This window comes from Dysidea avara, chromosome 2, assembly GCF_963678975.1.
Source record: "Dysidea avara chromosome 2, odDysAvar1.4, whole genome shotgun sequence".
Classification (NCBI taxonomy): domain Eukaryota; kingdom Metazoa; phylum Porifera; class Demospongiae; order Dictyoceratida; family Dysideidae; genus Dysidea; species Dysidea avara.
The window spans coordinates 54,491,811-54,511,687 of NC_089273.1; the positions used below are offsets into that span (position 1 = coordinate 54,491,811).

At 39.6% G+C, this 19,877-nt stretch overlaps 1 protein-coding gene across 4 annotated transcripts in view; it reads left to right on the top strand.

Moving 5' to 3' along the window:
* Positions 1–240: 240 nt before the first annotated feature.
* LOC136247708 (F-box only protein 11-like) overlaps positions 241–19,877 on the top strand; it is a 49,275-nt gene continuing 29,638 nt past the window's right edge. The window contains exons 1-17 of one of the 4 annotated variants that reach the window (XM_066039539.1): positions 4,958–5,240; positions 5,293–5,403; positions 5,678–5,963; positions 6,021–6,158; positions 6,216–6,346; positions 7,677–7,861; positions 7,919–7,957; positions 8,159–8,650; positions 8,699–8,800; positions 8,847–9,069; positions 12,988–13,083; positions 13,136–13,241; positions 15,192–15,304; positions 15,357–15,462; positions 15,981–16,025; positions 16,079–16,253; positions 16,302–16,433. In XM_066039539.1, the coding sequence (XP_065895611.1) occupies positions 9,028–9,069; positions 12,988–13,083; positions 13,136–13,241; positions 15,192–15,304; positions 15,357–15,462; positions 15,981–16,018 (501 nt within the window). In that variant the 5' untranslated portion in view covers positions 4,958–5,240; positions 5,293–5,403; positions 5,678–5,963; ... (5 more) ...; positions 8,699–8,800; positions 8,847–9,027 and the 3' untranslated portion in view covers positions 16,019–16,025; positions 16,079–16,253; positions 16,302–16,433. The other 3 variants (XM_066039540.1, XM_066039542.1, XM_066039541.1) reach the window with 3 other exon arrangements.

Here is a 19,877-nt window from a genome sequence, read left to right on the forward strand (position 1 = left end):
TACGTATTTCTCTTTCCTACGAAACTGCCCTGTTGGGAGGCAGTACAGATCTTTTAATGCCTAATAATTCACCTACATATTTTATTCTATCACTGACATCTATTTTACGTATGTATTAATAAGTCTTGGCATGAATTTAGCGAGGAATTCAACTTGCAACATCAAACAGTCTGGTACAAATACATGGCGATTTGGGTGTGGTCCAGTGCACAATTTTTGGTTACCATGGTTTTGAAACTGCTCTATTCAAAATATATCACTGGATAATCTTTGTTTACCATACTGACAAAGATCCATCCTTCACTGTTCCTTGTAAATGTCTCTAACAACCATTGCTGAAGTCAAGTTACAAAAATTCATACGTCCAGAAACAGTGGCATAGCTAGCCCAGAAGGATTGCTTGGGCACTATTATATGTGAACAAGCATGCAGCAGCTAGGGGGGTCTGGGGGCATGCACCCCCAGGAAAAGTTTTGAAAATTACATGCTGAGATTCCATTTGATGGCATTTTGCAGCTAAAATAAGTCATCTCTAGTAGGACACTAGCTGTACGAACATTTTGTATGCATAATAATTATTATTAGAACTTTACGTATCTGTAGGAGGCTTCATATTGCACCTCGTATTGCACAATTTAGCTATAGCTAGCTACGTATGGTGAGTACCTGAGTTGGTAGGGCACTGGAATTGATTGGTTGGGCCTGTACCCTACCAGTACCCACCTTAGCTACACCACTGGGAAGTCTGAAATATTTTCACACAATTTCTTGCAGATTGTCACGGCTATTACATGACTAAAGGTTGGCGTAATGGCGTCCCATAAATATGTGTTTTTGGGTTCTTCTCTATACACATGTTAACAGGAGGTTGATGGCATTGTTTGTAATTCTAAGAGAACATATAGACAGCAAGAATCATCAATCACACTACACGTTGAACAGATATATGATTCAGAGGTAGTACAACTGACATCCAAGCTCATTACCTGTGTCATGTTAACTTTCATGTGTGATCAACACAACAAGCAGCTCAGAGAAGTCTTCAGCAAGAATCTGCTGGGCCACATTGCTTAATTATGTTGTTTGTGTATTTAGGTAAGAGATGATACCAGACAATACATCAAATGTCACATTATTGAAAGTGTTACAAGATCTGAACAAAGCTTGGAGCAATTCTACTGTTAAACAAACTTTCCATCATTAGCAAAATAACCTGTTAAACAGTGTCACCAGTCTCTGCTGGGTTACAACACTCAACAATGTCAGATACACCTTCCTTTAGTGGTGTTTGGAAATCCCAGCCACCGTACCCCCTTGGAATGGCAGCCGAAAACCATGGAAAGATTGATATACTCTAATAGAACACTTTAATGCCCTAATAAAGCAGTCAAAGTACTTCATAAAAACGTGTTTCTAAGAATAGTCTAAAATCTAGAGAAAGCTTGTCAACAATGGGAATTGAACCACTGACCTCAAACTATAGAGCTGTTCTATCTTACCACTGTATTAGGTGTCTAAAGGCTATTTTGTATTGTTTATAAATGTGACTGGATTTTGGAGAAACGATCCAAATCGCACAGTAGAAGTTTCGAGATAAACGGTTTTAAAGAATTGAAGCCAGCATAACTCTCCAAGGATAGCAAGCACGCATATGATATTTACACAAAAGATGTATCAATCTGTTACCTTTCAGACCACTTCCAGTACTTGTAGCTGCTTGTACAGTTTCCCGCCAAATAAGATAGAAAATCTGAGCAGTTGGACGAGCGAAGTAGTATCACGAGTGCTCACAAAGGGGTGGAGGCTGGGGGGTGGTGGGGAGGGCAAGAGATAGACCTCGAAATGGAGGCAGACCACGATTGGAGTCCAGACACGAGATTACAGGGCTGTGCTGGCTCCTTAGTGGCTGATATGTAGCAAAATCAACAGAGAACACGTCTGGCCAACATTATAAGGCTGTCCACCAGTAAACCACTGATTCTTGCCAAGCCAGGCCCTTCACAAGGCCTGAAACCTTCATTTGAGCACTCCACACCACCCAGAAAAGATGTCTGTTAAAACCAGCCTCGTGTAGTTTGAGTAGTACTGAGGGTCAAAACTTGTAGTACGATAGTGTAGCTATCCACTGGTGGTGTTAGTTTGATTTTGCCTGATGTGGGATTTGGATCGGTTCTGTAAAATCTGGTCACAAATGCTGTATGTATATTAGCCCTGTAGCCAACAGCTGAAAGCTTTGCCAATAGAGGTTTTAGTTACTGCAAATAGCCTGTTTTAAATACTTTTGATCAACGAATTTGGTATTGTAGTTTAAATACTTCAAATTATACCTGTAAATTAATTTTGGTGAACTTTTGAGACATCATGAAAGCTAAAATGGTTACAGCTGCTATGTACCCAGACCCTCTGCCGTCAGAAATTCTATACTCTGGTCAGCCCCACCCCTCACATCAACTACTTCCTCCACCACTTCCTGCCACATAAATTATGGCATGGTACAATATATTAGATGTTTAGACTCTATTTAGGCTGTTTTGGGTGTGTGATAAATCTAATGTACTCCACTTTGTTGTCTATTGTACTCCACGCCTTCGGGCACAATATAACATATACTCAAAATCCAATCAGTATGAATATTTCACATGCAGTGATGTAACAAGGTGCTTATTTTGTCAAGTGAATATGCATAGTTGCCATGGCGTTAGTATTATCACAAGAAAACCAGCAGCTTTTGCCAAGCTTACAGCAGAAACAGCTGTGGACGAGATAAGCAATCTGAGTGTATTGTAAAATAGAGTCTAAAGCAGTTATACAGACACAATGTGAATTTATAAACCTGAAGGCCTGAATCTGTAGTGTACGAGCGAAGTGAAAGCACTACAGATTCAGGCCTTTCGGGTTTATAAATTTCATATGCTCCACATTGTGCCTGTATAACTAAATTGTCTCTTTCACTGTTTAATGAAACACTTAAAACATGCGTAAAATTATTTTTGTAGCACATTCCTTTATCAATGAAATTTAGTGTATCTCAAAAACAGAATTATACAAACAAGTTGCTCATCAGGTTACATGTAACAAGTGCACAGAAAAATTTGGAATTTTCAACTAGAGTAGGGACCATAGCACTTTGATAAAAAGTACTGAAACAAGTTGGAGTAGTGGACGATATCAAATCACAGTAAAACAATAAGAAGTGTTATATCCCTACTGTGCATTTCCATAATGGTATCTTGAGCACAGTAGGGATATAACACTTCTTATTGTTTTACTGCGATTTAATATCGTGCACTACTCCAGCTTGTTTTAGTACTTTTTATCGATGTGCTACGATCCCTACTCTAGTTGAAAATTCCAATTTTTTCTCTGTGTGTGTTTGTTAACTTTTTTTTGTAAATATTGTTATGACTGGTGAACCTGCATCTGAAATGGTGCCACGCGCCCCAGCTATCATCTGAAAAGTGAAGTATCCCTTACACTTTGTTGTCAGCTATGCTCATCTCGTTACACAGCATTTAGAATCTAGAACTGTTCAGAAAGCACCCCTGCAATTCATACATACCGAAAGAAATGGCACCGCAAGCCCCAGTTATATCAATTATTGTCTGAAAAGTGATGTATCCATTACGCTTTGTTGTCAGCTGTGTTCAACCCATTACACAGCAGTATGAATCAAGAACTGTTTGAAAAGCACCTCTGCAATCAAAGTAGCCACTATGAAAAATAAGGATGATTTCCGTTACGAAGGGAAGCCATTACGTACTATCGTCAAATCAACACTTTTCAATGTCAGTAAAGATGAATGGGACACAAAGGAGGACACTGGTAAGCCCATGAAGAATGCATTGTACGTACTGCGGTATACCAAAAGGCACCTCTTGTGCCGAAGGGATGTTGAACAGTGAAAAAATCAAGCCTGTAGCCTTACCCATTATCAAGATACGCCTGTCTGAAGGCATCAGTGAGTCAGGCAGTCAGTCAGTAGAAAATTCCGTTACGTAAATTATTTTTTAAAATTCTGTAGCAACTTGTTGAAAGTGTTTAGGGTCATTCTGAAAGCTTGTTTGGGCTTAGTTTTACCTAACCACATATAACTACATTATGTCTTCTTCACTGGTTACTGAAGAGATTAAAACATGCGTAAAATTATTTTTGTAGCACATTCCTTTTTCAATGACATTTAGTGTATCTCAAAAACAGAATTATACAAGCAAGTTGCTCAGCAGGTTACATGTAATGATTGTATGTTATAGTGAAATTGTTGTTTAGATGTGTTAGTCCATATTACTGGTATCATGTGACTCAACCTGTTAAAACCAGTTAATAATATAATTTATCACTCATAACTCCCTAATACAGTTCTTCATATTCTAGTACCTTATTACATAATTGATGTTTTAGTACAACTTTGCTGAATAAGCTGAACCCATATATGGTATTATAGGTCAACCATATCTAGACCAGTTACTACCTGTTGAGTTGCTATTGGTGATATTCTCATTTCTACGAGAGAGGGATCTGTGTCATGTGATGCTTGTGTGTCAGCAATTTAACAATGTAGCCAATGACAGTTATGACACAACCCTATGGTCAGTTTAGCCAATCAGATCACTGCTGGATGTTATTTCAACTTATAGGAGGGATTTGTTCCGACGAGTATTTGAAATGTCTACATCATACTCATATAGTTACTATGACAACATGTACAAGATGGTATGTCCACAGGATGGGTTGACATGGAAACAGCATTTTGAAGTGATGGTAGGTACACCGATGACATCACCACAATGATCACATGATCCCACAGCATGGGTCACTACATGTTCATCCTAAAATGGCTACGTTGTCAAAGACACATCCCTTGAGACTAGAAACCAAGCAACTCCAGTGTATTGTGAACAAGTTATGATTTATAAGAATGTCATTTTGGTTGGGTCTGATAGGGATGGTACTGTACGTGTGTGTGTGTGGTGTGTGTGTGTGTGTGTGTGTGTGTGTGTGTGTGTGTAGTGTAGTGTGTGTGTGTGTGTGTAGTGTGTGCGTGTATGTAGTGTGTGTGTGTATATGTAGTGTGTATATGTGTTACCACTAACTCCAGCTAGCTCCTAATTGTGTGTTACCATTAATGTGTGGTTACCACCTCCACCATTAATCCCAAGCTGGTTACCATTAGTTACTGGGACCACAATGTGTTGGAATTCACCAAGGAGGTGTGTAATGCTGTTATTAACATTAACATCAAGGTGAGCTCTGATTGGTTCAATGTGTGATCATATCTACTAATCCATCCAATAGTTTGACAATCTACCAGAATCACCGCTACATAAGAGTTACACCATCTCTGTCCCAGTGAAATGTTGTCCCACAATTGAAGGATGTTCTACAGTATTAATAACAGTTCTGATTGTAAGTCTCTGTTTATGTATCTGTCTGTATGTATGTGTATTTTTGTTGTGTGTACATATCTGTCTGTATGTGTGTATGTCTGTGTGTCTATTTATGTGTGTATGTCTTGTCTGCAGTGTGTGTCGTGTGTATCTGGTAATACATACTTGTATGTGTGTGTGTAGTGTGTGTGTGTGTGTGTGTGTGTGTGTGTCTGTATGTAGTGTAGCGTGCGTGCGTGCGTGTAGTGGTGTGTGCGTGTGTAGTGTGTACATGTATCTGTACACATGTGTAGTCAGTTCTTCATCAGTGTCACCTGTGAGACATGATACATCCTCTTGTTGGTTACTAGACCTACCTCAGGAGGATTAGCCTATTAGCCTGAGTAGTGTACAAGTTACCTTGACAACTGGGTAGAGTGTCATGTGACTGTTGGTTGTGTATACAATAGTTCAGTCATCTTAAACAAGATTATCCTGTTGATCATATATAATGGTTTTTAGATGGATCTTGTGTCTTGTGTTCATGGCAGAGAAGCTAATCCTTTGGTTAGAAATTGTGTCATTGCTGATGCTAGTAATGTGGGTGTGTTTGTTGATAACCATGCAAAGGTCAACATCACATGACCTCACACACAGGGCCAGTTCCAATGTAATAATATCCATGACAACAAACTAGCTGGAGTATGGATTAAGAACTATTCTGGTCCAATATTCCATAATAATGCCATACATCATGGCAAAGATGTTGGGTTCTTTATATTCCAAGATGGACAGGTAAATAACATGGGTAATCTCCCTGGTGATAAGGGATAACCCCTAATCCTCCCCCAGGCATACTAGAAGACAATGACATCCACACAAACAGGATAGCTGGTATAGAGATCAAACAAGATGCTAATCCAATAGTGATGAAGTGTAGGATCCATCATGGTTGTACTGGTGGAGTGTATATACATGATAGGGTAAGTGTAACTGGTATTTGTATATTTCATCTAGTATTTGTGTATTTCTTCTAGTATTTGTGTATTTCATCTGGGATTTGTGTATTTCGGTGTGTTTTCAATGACATCCTGTACAACTAATTTGACAACCACATTCATGCCACTTGACCACCGCCTTAATTAACATTACATGTAGTAATGCAACATTGGGGATTTACCTACAGAAATTTTTATGAGCTTTGATATTGGGTAGAGTGTCATGAACCAACAGTCACATGACACTCTACCCAGTTGTCAAGGTAACTTGTACACTACTCAGGCTAATAGGCTAATCCTCCTGAGGTAGGTCTGGTAACCAACAAGAGGATGTATCATGTCTCACAAGTGAAACTGATGAAGAACTGACTACACATGTGTACAGATACATGTACACACTACACACGCACACACCACTACACGCACGCACGCTACACTGCATACAGACACACACAGACAGACAGACACACACACATGCACACTACACACACACATACAAGGGTTGGCAATGGTACATTTGTGGTCACTCCCTTGGGTTGTAAGAATGTATACTATCTCCTGGTAACCAAGTGACTGTTATCGTTGATAGCATGCCAGCTCAGCCCTTAGGCTCCTTCCTTGTGCTTTGATGGGACACTGTGTCGGGCAAATTGCATTATGGTCAGACATCTATGCAATTTGACCAGATTTTGTCTGGTGTCCCTGGACATTATCATAAGCTCTGTGATTATTTGCCTATTCCTGTAACCGATATGCTGATATTTACCGATATTCTTCAATTCTTCAGAACAGAGGAGGAGGAGTAGAAAATCACCTAAAGTTTATCTGTATAAACTGCATTTGTAATGATAATGTAACCAATATAATTAATTGCATGGGCGGCCGACTTTTACAATGTTTTATACAGTTTTGCTACTATCTCCTTTCATGGAAAAGGAAGCCAAGTTGTTATAAAACAGCTAAGCCAGCTTATCACACAGTGTTTTTAGTGGGACTGCAGACCCTTTGTGAAGAGTGATCAACTAATTGTTACAGCAAACCACTTACGGCAAAACCACTTACAGTTGCGGCAAACCACTTACTGCTACATTCACCACCTTCTTTATTTTCACCTGTTGATTTCCATCAATTTAACGATTGATTGTGGGTTTCGGTTAATTGGCACATTATAACCGCTTCGTAGCCGATACCAATACTTTAAAATTAGCTAATATCGGTTGTTACCGATAATTCAACTGATTATCGGTGCAACACTAGTGTATATTTAGTCATATCCCGAGTGATCGTGTTGTAACTGTTATATTCTACACCCCAGTAGATGAAAACGATTATAGATTGTAAGTTATAGTGAAACAGCACCTCCTGGAGATGGAAATCAATAGAAATTCTTGATGGATCAGGCGTTTTACACTTTTAGTGGTGCCATGCCCATACAGTCGCGATTAGTGAGTTATCCACGAAGGAGACAAGAGTTCATCAAAACTTGTTCCAGTTTCTGAGGTGAATAATTGTTGGTTGATTTAAGTGCTTGTTATTAGAGACTTGTTTACTGTTTAGATAAGGATTTCGTGGAATATGTGAAGTACACCATATATGGTAAGCGTAGCCACAAAGTGTGGTATATCAGTTATATACCACAGTGCAGCACTTTTGATATCAACCACAGGTGTGGTATATTTGATGTTTTAGTACAACTTTGCTGAATAAGCTGAACCCATATATGGTATTATAGGTCAACCATATCTAGACCAGTTACTACCTGTTGAGTTACTATTGGTGATGTTCTCATTTCTACAGAGAGGGATCTGCGTCATGTGATATAGTCTTGTCCTCGCAGACCCATTCTCCGGGGTGGCGCTTATCAATTAGAGATTATAAGCGCCCCCTCCGAAAGGGTCTGGTAAAGTACCCATACCATTTTTGTCCGAGAAATCGCCAACTCTGGCGAGTGATAATTGGTGTTTAATATTTACACAAGATTTTACAAAAGGTGATGATTAAACAGTATTTTATCATTTTATGGCTGCACAGTACAGACTTCACAAAAGCAAAGCTTACCTCAAATCGTCACCTCTTGTGTAGTTATTAAACACCAATTATCACTCACCAGAGTTGGCGATTTCTCCTGACAAAAATGGTATGGGCATTTCACCAGATCCTTTTGGAGGGGGCGCTTATAATCTCTAATCGATAAGTGCCACCCTGGAGAATCTGTCTGCGAGGACGAGACTATCATGTAATACTTGAGTGTCAGTGATTTAACAAAGTGGCCAATGACACAACCCTATGGTCAGTTTAGCCAATCAGATCACTACTAGATGTTATTTCAACTTATAGGAGGGATTTGTTTTGACAAGTATTTGAAATGTCTACAACAACATGTAGAAGGTGGTATGTCCCCAGGAGGGGTTGTCATGGTCACGACACTTTGAAGTGATGGTAGGTTACTGATGACATCACCACAATGATCACATGATCCCCACAGCATGGGTCACTACATGTTCATCCTAAAATGGCTACGTTGTTAAAGACACGTCCCCTGAGGCTAGAAACCCCACAAGTCCCATACTAAACTACAATTGTTCAGGCCATCTACTCAGCCAGGGATGGTGATAAGATAGTAGGATGGTGATAAGATAGTAATACACCCTGGAGGTGACCAAGTTATGATTTATAAGAATGTCATTTTGATTGGATCTGATATGGATGATACGTGTGTGTTTGTGTGTAGTGTGTGTGTGTATGTGTGTGTGTGTAGCGTAGTGTGGTGTATAGCCAAGTAACTAGAGCATTGGCCTGATAATCTAGAAGTCCCAGGTTTGATTCTCGGTTATGCCAATTTGGTGTTGTTGCTTCTTTGAACAAGAAACTTTACTCACATTGCTCCAGTCTAGCCAGCTGTTTTAATGAGGACCTGGTTTCCTTGTGTCATCTGGGGATGCAGCCCACCCAGCTGTAACATCAATGGGTACCTGATGTTTACTGGGGAAGCAAATGCCAAACTATCCTTGTCTCACTTATCATGAACCACGATAGTGGGTTCATAATAGAGATTGCCCATGTTTTTTTGCAAAAAATCTAATAGAACACACGCCTAAAAACCACCTTGGAAAGCATCCTCCAACTCAAAACAACCCTCTGGTGGTTATTTGCAATGAGTATAGGTCCACTAGTAAGTATCAAGTGAAAAGGAAACAGTATGTGTATTTGGGACACAACTGAAATTTGCCGTTTTGTTCATCTTCATATTATTCATATTATTCTTCTTTTGTTTCACTCACGTACAGCAAAAGTTATCAACTTTTTCGAGCTAAAAACTATATAGCCATGCTCACTGAGTCATTCCGCATGTCCATGACCTATTAATAAGCCCGTATTCCACAGATCGTGAACCACCCTACTAGTCGAAAATTTTCTAAGTTCTCTTCGCCATTGCACTATTGGCACAGTTCTGTATATTAAAGAAGCCATATAACAATAAAATTACAAGATTCCGTTTTGTGACTGAGCTTTGTTCAGTTGTAGTGTTTAATGTAGGCTGAAGCAGTACTCACAAAGATGTAATGTTCATCGCTTCATACACTTAGAAGATCGCGCATAGCGTCTCTGCATTGTGAGTATACTTCTTCCTGTAAGAGCAGGATCGCAATTTCCTATACGAGCAACCATACAAGTGCTCGCGATTTCCTATATGAGCGACCATACAAGTGCTCTCTCACAGAGACATAATGAAGTAATAGCACTGACACCAGAGATTATTCATTGTTATAAATGTAGTTTCTATAAACCATTTCCTTTCCACACAAAGCCTCGAGTTTGGTGGAGTCAGTTAGTCTTGTTAATTAAAATTAAAACTATTTGTGAGTGCCTTAGCTAATTGTCTGTCCACATTGTGTAAACAACATGGCTTCATGCTGCTGAATACCCATGGTGTACAATAAACATTACAGCCACAGTATCTGACTGTATGTGTGTGCATGCAGATTAGCTAATCTACAGCTATATACACAATAATGAGCCACCCTTTGTCTAGCGCCCACAACAAACCATATCTTGACTGGATGTCCTGTTGCTCTTGATCAAGGCAGGTATATCTGGAGACATGATTCAGTCCTACAGGTTCTCGTTCATGGACTCCAACAGTTCTTACCTGACAGTTTTAAACTCTATGCTGACCTTCCAGGATATCTTGCTAGTGTCTGCCCTCCCAGCACTATTCCAACCAATCTTTCCTCCACCCTTAGCAGACCTGACTTGGTTTTAGTTTTCAATAATTCCATCTGTTGGTTTGAACTAACTATTCCCATTAATACCCAGCAACTAGGAAGGAAGACCGGTATAGCCGTTTACAATATGACCTTCAGCTTTCTGGTTTATGAGTCTGTCAATCTCAATTCCATTGAGATTGGTTGTTTAGGCCATTTTATGCCTGATACAATTGCCCAAGTAACCAATGCTTGTGAAGTGGCAAAGAAGACCATAAGGTCCCTGTTTGAGCAGGCTGCCTGCATTGCTGCCTCCTGCTCATACAGGATTTTTAATTCTAGACTGAGCTTACCCGGACTGGGATCTATCAGTTTGCCTAAAATTTTTGTATTGTAATTTAATAGTGTAAGTCTTGCCAGGGCTCCTGTACTGTCCTTTTGTGGGTTACTAGCCTTGCCCCAGGAGGATTTGCTGCCATAGGCTTTGCTTGTAGTGTATGTACATGTGTGTGTGTAGTGTTGTGTAGTGTGTGTGTGTGTAGTGTAGTGTAGTGTGTTTGTGTGTGTGTGTGCAGTGTGTGTGCCAGGGGCTAAAAAAGGGGCTAGTTGTGGCCAAAAAGCTAGTTTTAAATGACTTTTGGCTAGATGTAAATGGTGATTTGGTTAGTTGTAAAAGTCATACTAAATAGCAAGCTGCACCACAGAAAAGAATACAGTCAAAAATTACATACATGTACTGTGCATGTTTACAGGGACTTGACTAAAAGTACCTCAAGATCTTGAGATTGCCATTTTCAAAAATTTTCCACTTGTGGTCCACTAAAATTGCAACTTATAATTATGGTCATTTTCACAGTCCACTTTTGATATAAAATAATTGCCTTGAGATCAATATTTTGATCTAAAGAATTGGCTTATACATCACTGTAAGTTTGCTATTTCCTAGTTCCAGGTCATCTCAAATTGCTTCCAGACTGAATATTGCCACAGTTGTGTTTCAACTAGGTAGATATGCTCTCTCATGCCCTCTGAAATCCCTTCAATTGTTCCCTTCACTGACATTTTGTGACAATATATATAGCACACAATATACATGTAATTCAAACACAAAGAAAATTTTGTTTATACTACTTCCCCCCTGGCTCAGATTCGGGCTAGTTGTAAAAATTAAGTTTTTTTAGCCACTGGTGTGGGTGGGTGGGTGGGTGTGTGTGGGTGGGTGGGTGTGTGTGTGTGGGTGGGTGGGTGGGTGTGTGTGGGTGGGTGGGTGTGTGTGGGTGGGTGGGTGGGTGTGGGGTATAGTACTGTAACTGCTAGAGTATTATTCACCAGATATGGTTGAAATTTTAATGCAAATATGTAGTTAAATCAGCAGGTCATGTGTATGTGTTAATTGATTTCCTGTTTGTTCCATTCATGGTGGTTGATATTACACACATATCAGATGGTGAGTTAGTAAAACGCAGAATATGGAATAATGGAATTGCGGAGTAACAAAGTAAGCAAAACTTATCTTTTGCAGATTGTACAAATAGTTACATGCTCTAAAGTTATCATACTTTATTTACACCTTGCAACAGCTCTGCATGGCACGTCACAACGGTGGATAAACAGCAGCTGGGTGAGCATTAAATGGGACAAGCGCACAACCAATCACCCTAGAACGATCTACCTTCACTAAACTTACTTATCTATACTCCTTAGTTGATATAGCTACAAAACGCCAAGACCTAGTTCTATTCTTAGGTTAAACTAGCTGTTCATCATGTGTATATGACCGAATTTATTAGAGTCAGTAGGGAAGTCCAGTGGTCGTGTGTCTTAAAATGGATTTCAAAACTCTGCAGGTTTGAATCAAGAGTGTAGGTAAGTAAGTTTAGCGAAGGTAGATCGTTCTAGGGTGATTGGTTGTGTGCTCGTCCTATTTAATGCTCACCTGCTGCTGGTTTATCCATCACCATGGTACGTCATACAGAACTGTTACAAGGTAAACAAAACATAATTACTATAGAGCATATAACTATTTGTACAATCTGCAAAAGATAAGTTTTGCTATTTCGTTATTCTGCAATTCCGTTATTCCGTATTCCGCATTTTACTAATTCCCTATCAGATGTAGTGAATTGTGTTTTAGCAAGATTATTGGTAGCACCTGTCAGTAATATTTAATTTACACCCCTTAAATAAGTTATTAGTAGCTCAATGTGACATATGAACTATCTTATATTGATCACACATTGGATAAAGAAAATAACTGGTGATGTTTTAGAAATATCCCAGCTGTCTCCCTGATACAGTGTTTGAGAACAGTGTGGAATTAACAATGAAAATTACAACAAAAAACTTAGTACATAGAAATTACATTATTACTGTCACAATTATTTTAACACTGCATTAAATGTATTTGTTATATCGTTGCTAGGAGACAATCTGGTTACCATTAGTTACTGGGACTACAATGCATTAGAGTTCACCAAGGAGGTGTGTCTTGCTGTTGTTGTCAACATCAACATCAAGGTGAGCTCTGATTGGTTAAATGTATGATCATAACAACTAATCCATCCAATAGTTTGACAGTCTACCAGAATCACCGCTACATAAGAGTTACACCATCTCCATCCCAGAGAAATGTTTTCCCACAATTGAAGGATGTTATATTTGTAACAGTTCTGATTGTAAGTCTGTGTGTACGTATATCTCTGTTGTGTGTATGTCTGTTTGTATGTGTACACTGTACTGTATGTGTCTGTCTGTCTGTAGTTGTGTATGTCCTTGTGTCCATCTGTATGTGTGTAAGTCTGTGTATGTATTTATGTGTGGATTGTGTGTATCTCAATATGTGTGTGTGTGTGTATGTGTGTCCATCTGTGTGTGTTCATCTGCATGTGTGTGTATTTCTGTTGTGTGCACGCATATGTTTGTATGTGTGTATGTATGTGTGTCCGTATTTATGTGTGTATGTCTTGTTGGTCTTGTCTGTGTGTGTGTGTTGTTTGTATCTGGCAATACATACATGTATGTGAATGTATGTGTGTATGTACTGTATATGTGTCCGTCTGTAGTTGTGTACTGTATTGTCTGTGTGTAATGTAGTGTGTGTGTGTGTGTGTGTGTGTGTTTAGTGTGTGTGTGTGTAGTGAGTAGTGCGTGTAGTGTGTGTGTGTAGTGTAGTATGTGTAGTGTGTGTGTAGTGCATGCGTGTGTGTAGTGTGTGCATATCTCAATCATTTTGAATTTAGTGTAAGATGAAATTTAAAGTGTTTTTGAGAGTAGTAGTGTTGAGAATGTAAAGTTCCTAAGGAATTAACAATGAAAATTACAAAAAAAACTTAGTACATAGAAATTACATTCAATTACAGTCACAATTATTTTAAAACTACATTAAAAGTGTTTGTTTTATCGTTGCTAGGAGACAAGCTGTTTACGATTAGTTACTGGGACCACAATGTGTTGGAGTTCACCAAGGAGGCATGTCATGCTGTTGTTGTTGTGTGTGTGTAGTGTGTCCATGTGTGTGTAGTGTGTCCATGTGTGTGTAGTGTGTGTCCGTGTGTGTGTAGTGTGTCCGTGTGTGTGTAGTGTGTCCATGTGTGTGTATTGTGTCCGTGTGTGTGTGTGTAGTGTGTCCGTGTGTGTGTGTGTAGTGTGTCCATATGTGTGTAGTGTGTCCATGTGTGTGTAGTGTGTCCATGTGTGTGTAGTGTGTCCATGTGTGTGTAGTGTGTCCGTGTGTGTGTGTGTCCGTGTGTGTGTAGTGTGTCCGTGTGTGTGTAGTGTGTGTCCGTGTGTGTGTAGTGTGTGTCCATGTGTGTGTAGTGTGTGTTCGTGTGTAGTGCAGTGTGTGTGTGTAGTGTAGTGTGTGTGTGTAGTGTAGTGTGTGTGTGTGTGTGTAGTGTGTCCGTGTGTGTGTAGTGTGTCCATGTGTGTGTAGTGTGTGTCCGTGTGTGTGTAGTGTGTGTCCATGTGTGTGTAATGTGTGTTCGTGTGTAGTGTAGTGTGTCCGTGTGTGTGTAGTGTGTGTGTGTGTAGTGTGTCCATGTGTGTGTAGTGTGTCCATGTGTGTGTAGTGTGTCCGTGTGTGTGTAGTGTGTCCATGTGTGTATAGTGTGTGTAGTGTAGTGTGTCCATGTGTGTGTAGTGTGTCCGTGTGTGTGTAGTGTGTCCATGTGTGTGTAGTGTGTCCATGTGTGTGTAGTGTGTCCATGTGTGTGTAGTGTGTCCATGTGTGTGTAGTGTGTGTGTGTGTAGTGTAGTGTGTGTGTGTGTAGTGTAGTGTGTGTGTGTGTGTGTGTGTGTGTGTGTGTGTGTGTGTGTGTGTGTGTAGTGTAGTGTGTCCATGTGTGTGTAGTGTGTGTAGTGTGTCCATGTGTGTGTAGTGTAGTGTGTGTGTGTGTGTGTGTGTGTGTGTGTGTGTGTGTGTGTGTGTGTGTGTGTGTGTGTGTGTGTGTGTGTGTGTGTGTGTGTGTGTAGTGTGTGTGTGTAGTGTAGTGTGTGTGTGTGTGTGTAGTGTAGTGTGTGTGTGTGTGTGTGTGTGTGTGTGTGTGTGTGTGTGTGTGTGTGTGTGTGTGTGTGTGTTACCACTAACTCCAGCTAGCTCCTAATTGTGTGTTACCATTAATGTGTAGTTACCACCCCCACCATTAATCCCAAGCTGGTTACCATTAGTTACTGGGACCACAATGTGTTGGAATTCACCAAGGAGGTGTGTCATGCTGTTGTTGTCAACATTAACATCAAGGTGAGCTCTGATTGGTTCAATGTGTGATCATAACAACTAATCCATCCAATAGTTTGACAATCTACCAGAACCACCGCTACATAAGAGTAACACCATCTCTGTCCCAGCGGAATGTTGTCCCACAATTGAAGGATGTTGTATTAGTAACAGTTCTGATTGTAAGTCTGTGTGTACCTATCTGTCTGTATGTGTGTGTGTCTGTTTGTATGCATGTGTGTATTTTTGTTGTGTGCACGTATAAGTTTGTATGTGTGTATGTCTGTGTGTGATCGTATTTATTTGTGTATGTCTTGTCTGCAGTGTGTGTTGTGTGTATCTGGTAATACATACTTGTATGTGTGTGTGTAGTGTGTGTGTGTGTCTGTCTGTGTGTGTCTGTGTGTAGTGTAGCATGCGTGCGTGTAGTGGTGTGTGTGCGTGTGGTGTGTGCGTGTGTAGTGTGTACATGTATCTGTACACATGTGTATGTCAGTTCTTCATCAGTGTCACCTGTGAGACATGATACATCCTCTTGTTGGTTACTAGACCTACCTCAGGAGGATTAGCCTATTAGCCTGAGTAGTATACAAGTTACCTTGACAACTGGGTAGAGTGTCATGTGACTGTTGGTTGTGTATATAATAGTTCAGTCATCTTAAACCAGATTATCCTGTTGATCATATATAATGGTTTTTAGATGGATCTTGTGTCTTGTGTTCATGGCAGAGAAGCTAATCCTTTGGTTAGAAATTGTGTCATTGCTGATGCTAGTAATGTGGGTGTGCTTGTCGACAGCCATGCTAAGGTCAGCATCATATGACCTTACACACAGGGCCAGTTCCAATGTAATAATATCCATGACAACAAACTAGCTGGAGTATGGATTAAGAACTATGCTAGTCCAATATTCCATGGTAATGCCATACATCATGGCAAAGATGTTGGGTTCTTTATATTCCAAGATGGACAGGTAAATAGCATGGGTAATACCCTGGTGATAAGGGATAACCCTCCTCAGGGCATACTAGAAGAAAATGACATCCACACAAACAGGATAGCTGGTATAGAGATCAAACAAGATGCTAGTCCAATAGTGATGAAGTGTAGGATCCATCATGGTTGTACTGGTGGAGTGTATATACATGATAGGGTAAGAGTAACTGGTATTTGTGTATTTCATCTAGTGTTTGTGTATTTCTTCTAGTATTTGTGTATTTCATCTGGTATTTGTGTATTTCTTCTAGTATTTGTGTATTTCATCTGGGATTTGTCTATTTTGGTGTGTTTTCAATGACATCCTATACAACTAATTTGACAACCACATTCATGCCACTTGACCACCTCTTTAATTAACATTACATGTAGTAATACAACATTGGGGATTTACCTACAGAAATTTTTATGAGCTTTCATGTTGGATTTTCAGCTATCAAGACACACGGTAGTGTTTTGTGCGGCCCAAGAAGCCGGCGCACAACGCCTGTGAGTATATTGACAGGAAGAACGAAAACGCAATTTTCGCACCTCCATAGCTCTGTGCTGCCTTGATGAAACAAGATGATTTTTCTGTGGACACTCGCTCCAACTTCAGTACTCCACATTCCAAATTTGAGTGAAATCGTTTCAAGCGTTCCCGAGATATGCGACTTCAAAAATCGGCTTAGTTTCTTTGGTTTTTTTTCTTCCTCTTTTCGCACACTTACAAAAACCGCTATAAAACACGAACGCAATATCCGTTGCCTTGAAATTTGGCACACAGAAGGGAGGTATAAAGGCACATCTCTGTACCAACTTTGGCTGGAATACGATAAACAGGCAAAGAGTTATTAGCGATTATTTACGAATAATAACACCAATATGTGAAGTGTTATAAACAATAAGAAGTGTTATCCCAACTGAGCATTTCCATTATGGTATCTTGAGCACAGTAGGGATATAACACTTCTTACTGTTTTACTGTGATTTAATATCATGCACTACTCCAACTTGTTTCAGTACTTTTATCGATGTGCTATGGTCCCTACTCTAGTTGAAAATTTCAAATTTTTCTGTGTACGTGTTTGTTAACCTTTTTTTGTAAATATTATAATGACTGGTGAACCGGCATCTGAAATGGTGCCACGTGCCCCAGCTATCGTCTGAAAAGTTAAGTATCCCTTACGCTTCGTTGTCAGCTATGCTGATCTCGTTACACAGCATTTAGAATCTAGAACTGTTCAGAAAGCACCCCTGTAATCCATGAATACCGAAAGAAATGGCGCTGCAAGCCCCAGTTATATATATTATTGTCTGAAAAGTGATGTATCTATTACGCTTTGTTGTCAGCTGTGTTCAACCCATTACACAGAAGTATCATGAACCACGATAGTGGGTTCATAATAGGGATCGCCCATGTTTTTTGCAAAAATCCTAATAGAACGCACACCTAAAAACCACCTTGGAAAGCATCCTTCAACTCAAAACAACCCTCTGGTGGTTCTTTGCAATGAGTATTGGTCCACTAGTAAGTATCAAGTGAAAAGGAAACAGTATGTGTATTTGGGACACAACTGAAATATGCCTGTTTGTTCATATTATTATTATTCATAATATTATTATTATTATTATTATTACTAGGACCGCGTCACATATAACCAAGTACATACACCAACGTGACAGCCCCCCGGTGAGGCTATTAGGTGGTGAATGCATTATCCCCAAATCAACTCAATATGTCACAGTAGTGACAGATATAACACTATAGTGGCATCGTAACTAAAGGCCACCAGTAGCTAAGTGCCAGTACATCATTGGTGTGGTATAAATGGCACAGTGATGTGTACAAAGTATATGTATACAAAACATACAGGAGAGAACTATACATTATTGCAGTATTGTATGCAGCAATACATTATAGGCAACATCACCATGCAGATAAAAATTATTAGCCAATATACAGCAATGCATATCAACATCAACTAGAGCTAAGTAAGGTTCATCAGTGATGTAGCAATGGCACAGTGATGGGTGACACACCATAGTTATGCATACACAACTTTCAGGAGATAGCTACACAATGCTGTAGGCGTATGCAAGCCAGATGAACCAGATAAAGGAAGACAGCCAAGCCACTAGAGCCTAGTAGCTACGCCAGGTGAAGGCAAAAAAGATTAAGCACGTATTGAATTGCCTGACACCAACACAAAGAAAGTTCGCCATGCCAGCTGCACAAGACAAAATTGTTTACTTGTATTTTATATGTAACTGTAAGCTTATTGTAAAGAGCTTGGCATATGTCAGTTTAATGTTTTCTTGTATTGTTTATTTACATGAATCAGTGAATCCACTGGCAGCTGGCATGGAGACTTGAGATGTTACAAACATAAAAACTTACTTGTAATCTTCTTGTTTACACAAGTGGCTTCTGTAATCTTCTTGTTTACACAAGTGGCTTCTGGCTCTCCTGCACGGGCATCACTAATCTTCTTCGCGCAATATGTAAGTAATTAAGCAAGGGTGTGGTACTGGGCGTTATATAGAATTACACGTATGGTCAAGTCATCAGCACAAACAGGAGCGACGATTATACGTTTGTGCCTTCATTCACAGGCGAATCTATCCCCGGTTAGTTCATGTCTCTAGGCCTCGTAGTTTTCTCAAACATTAATTATTAATTATTTATTTATTTATTACGTAATTTTAACCGCGTTTCGTATTATTCTTAGTACTTGGTTATATAATTATTTATTACGTAATTTTAACCGCGTTTCGTATTATTCTTAGTACTTGGTTATATAATTATTATTCTTTCACAGGCATAGCGAAGTTTACAAGGAGAATCCTGGGATAAAAAGTAGCAAGGCTTGCTGAATGGATCATTGTGCGTGTCCATGACCTACTTTTGATTTCGTTTTCGGATGGAAACAGCCCAAACTGGGCCGTTTCTTCTTGGTAAAACGCCATTGCGCTCGAGAAGCCACACAAGATCATGCTCAAAGTTAGGTTTTTCGGTGTGCACTACTTGTGGCTAATAGAATCTTTCTTTATTAAACTCAGTATAGGCCAGGAAGCTTAATCTGTGCTGATGACTTTGTTGCGAGGTGGTTTTTTTTTGCTCCGTGATTATTGTACGTGAGCGGGTTATCCAGATTAAATACTCTAATAGAGCAGTCATGTAAATACTCTAATAATGCAGTCAAGTGTATAACAACAATACTTGCACTGAATTTGACAGCTATTAAAGGCACCAGTAATGTAAATTGTAGCTCATATTGGGAGACACTCAGTCTGTATGCACATTGCAATTTGATCAGTTTCATGTTTGTACTGAAACGTTGACGGCATTACTATGCAGAATGCAAAATTACACTGTTGACCACAGTTTTCATTATCAATCAAAGAAATCCATATTAATTTGTACACATGATATTGTGGTCAATAGCGTGAGAAGATATTGCTGAGGAGATAATGTGTTCCAACAACTTGTAGCAAATACTAGTCAATGATATAGGTCTATAGTTCAATGGATTAGTACACGGGCCTTTCTTGTATACTGGTGTTACATATGCCCTCTTCCAGTCTGAAGGGAGTTCACCCTGATGTATAATGCAGTCAA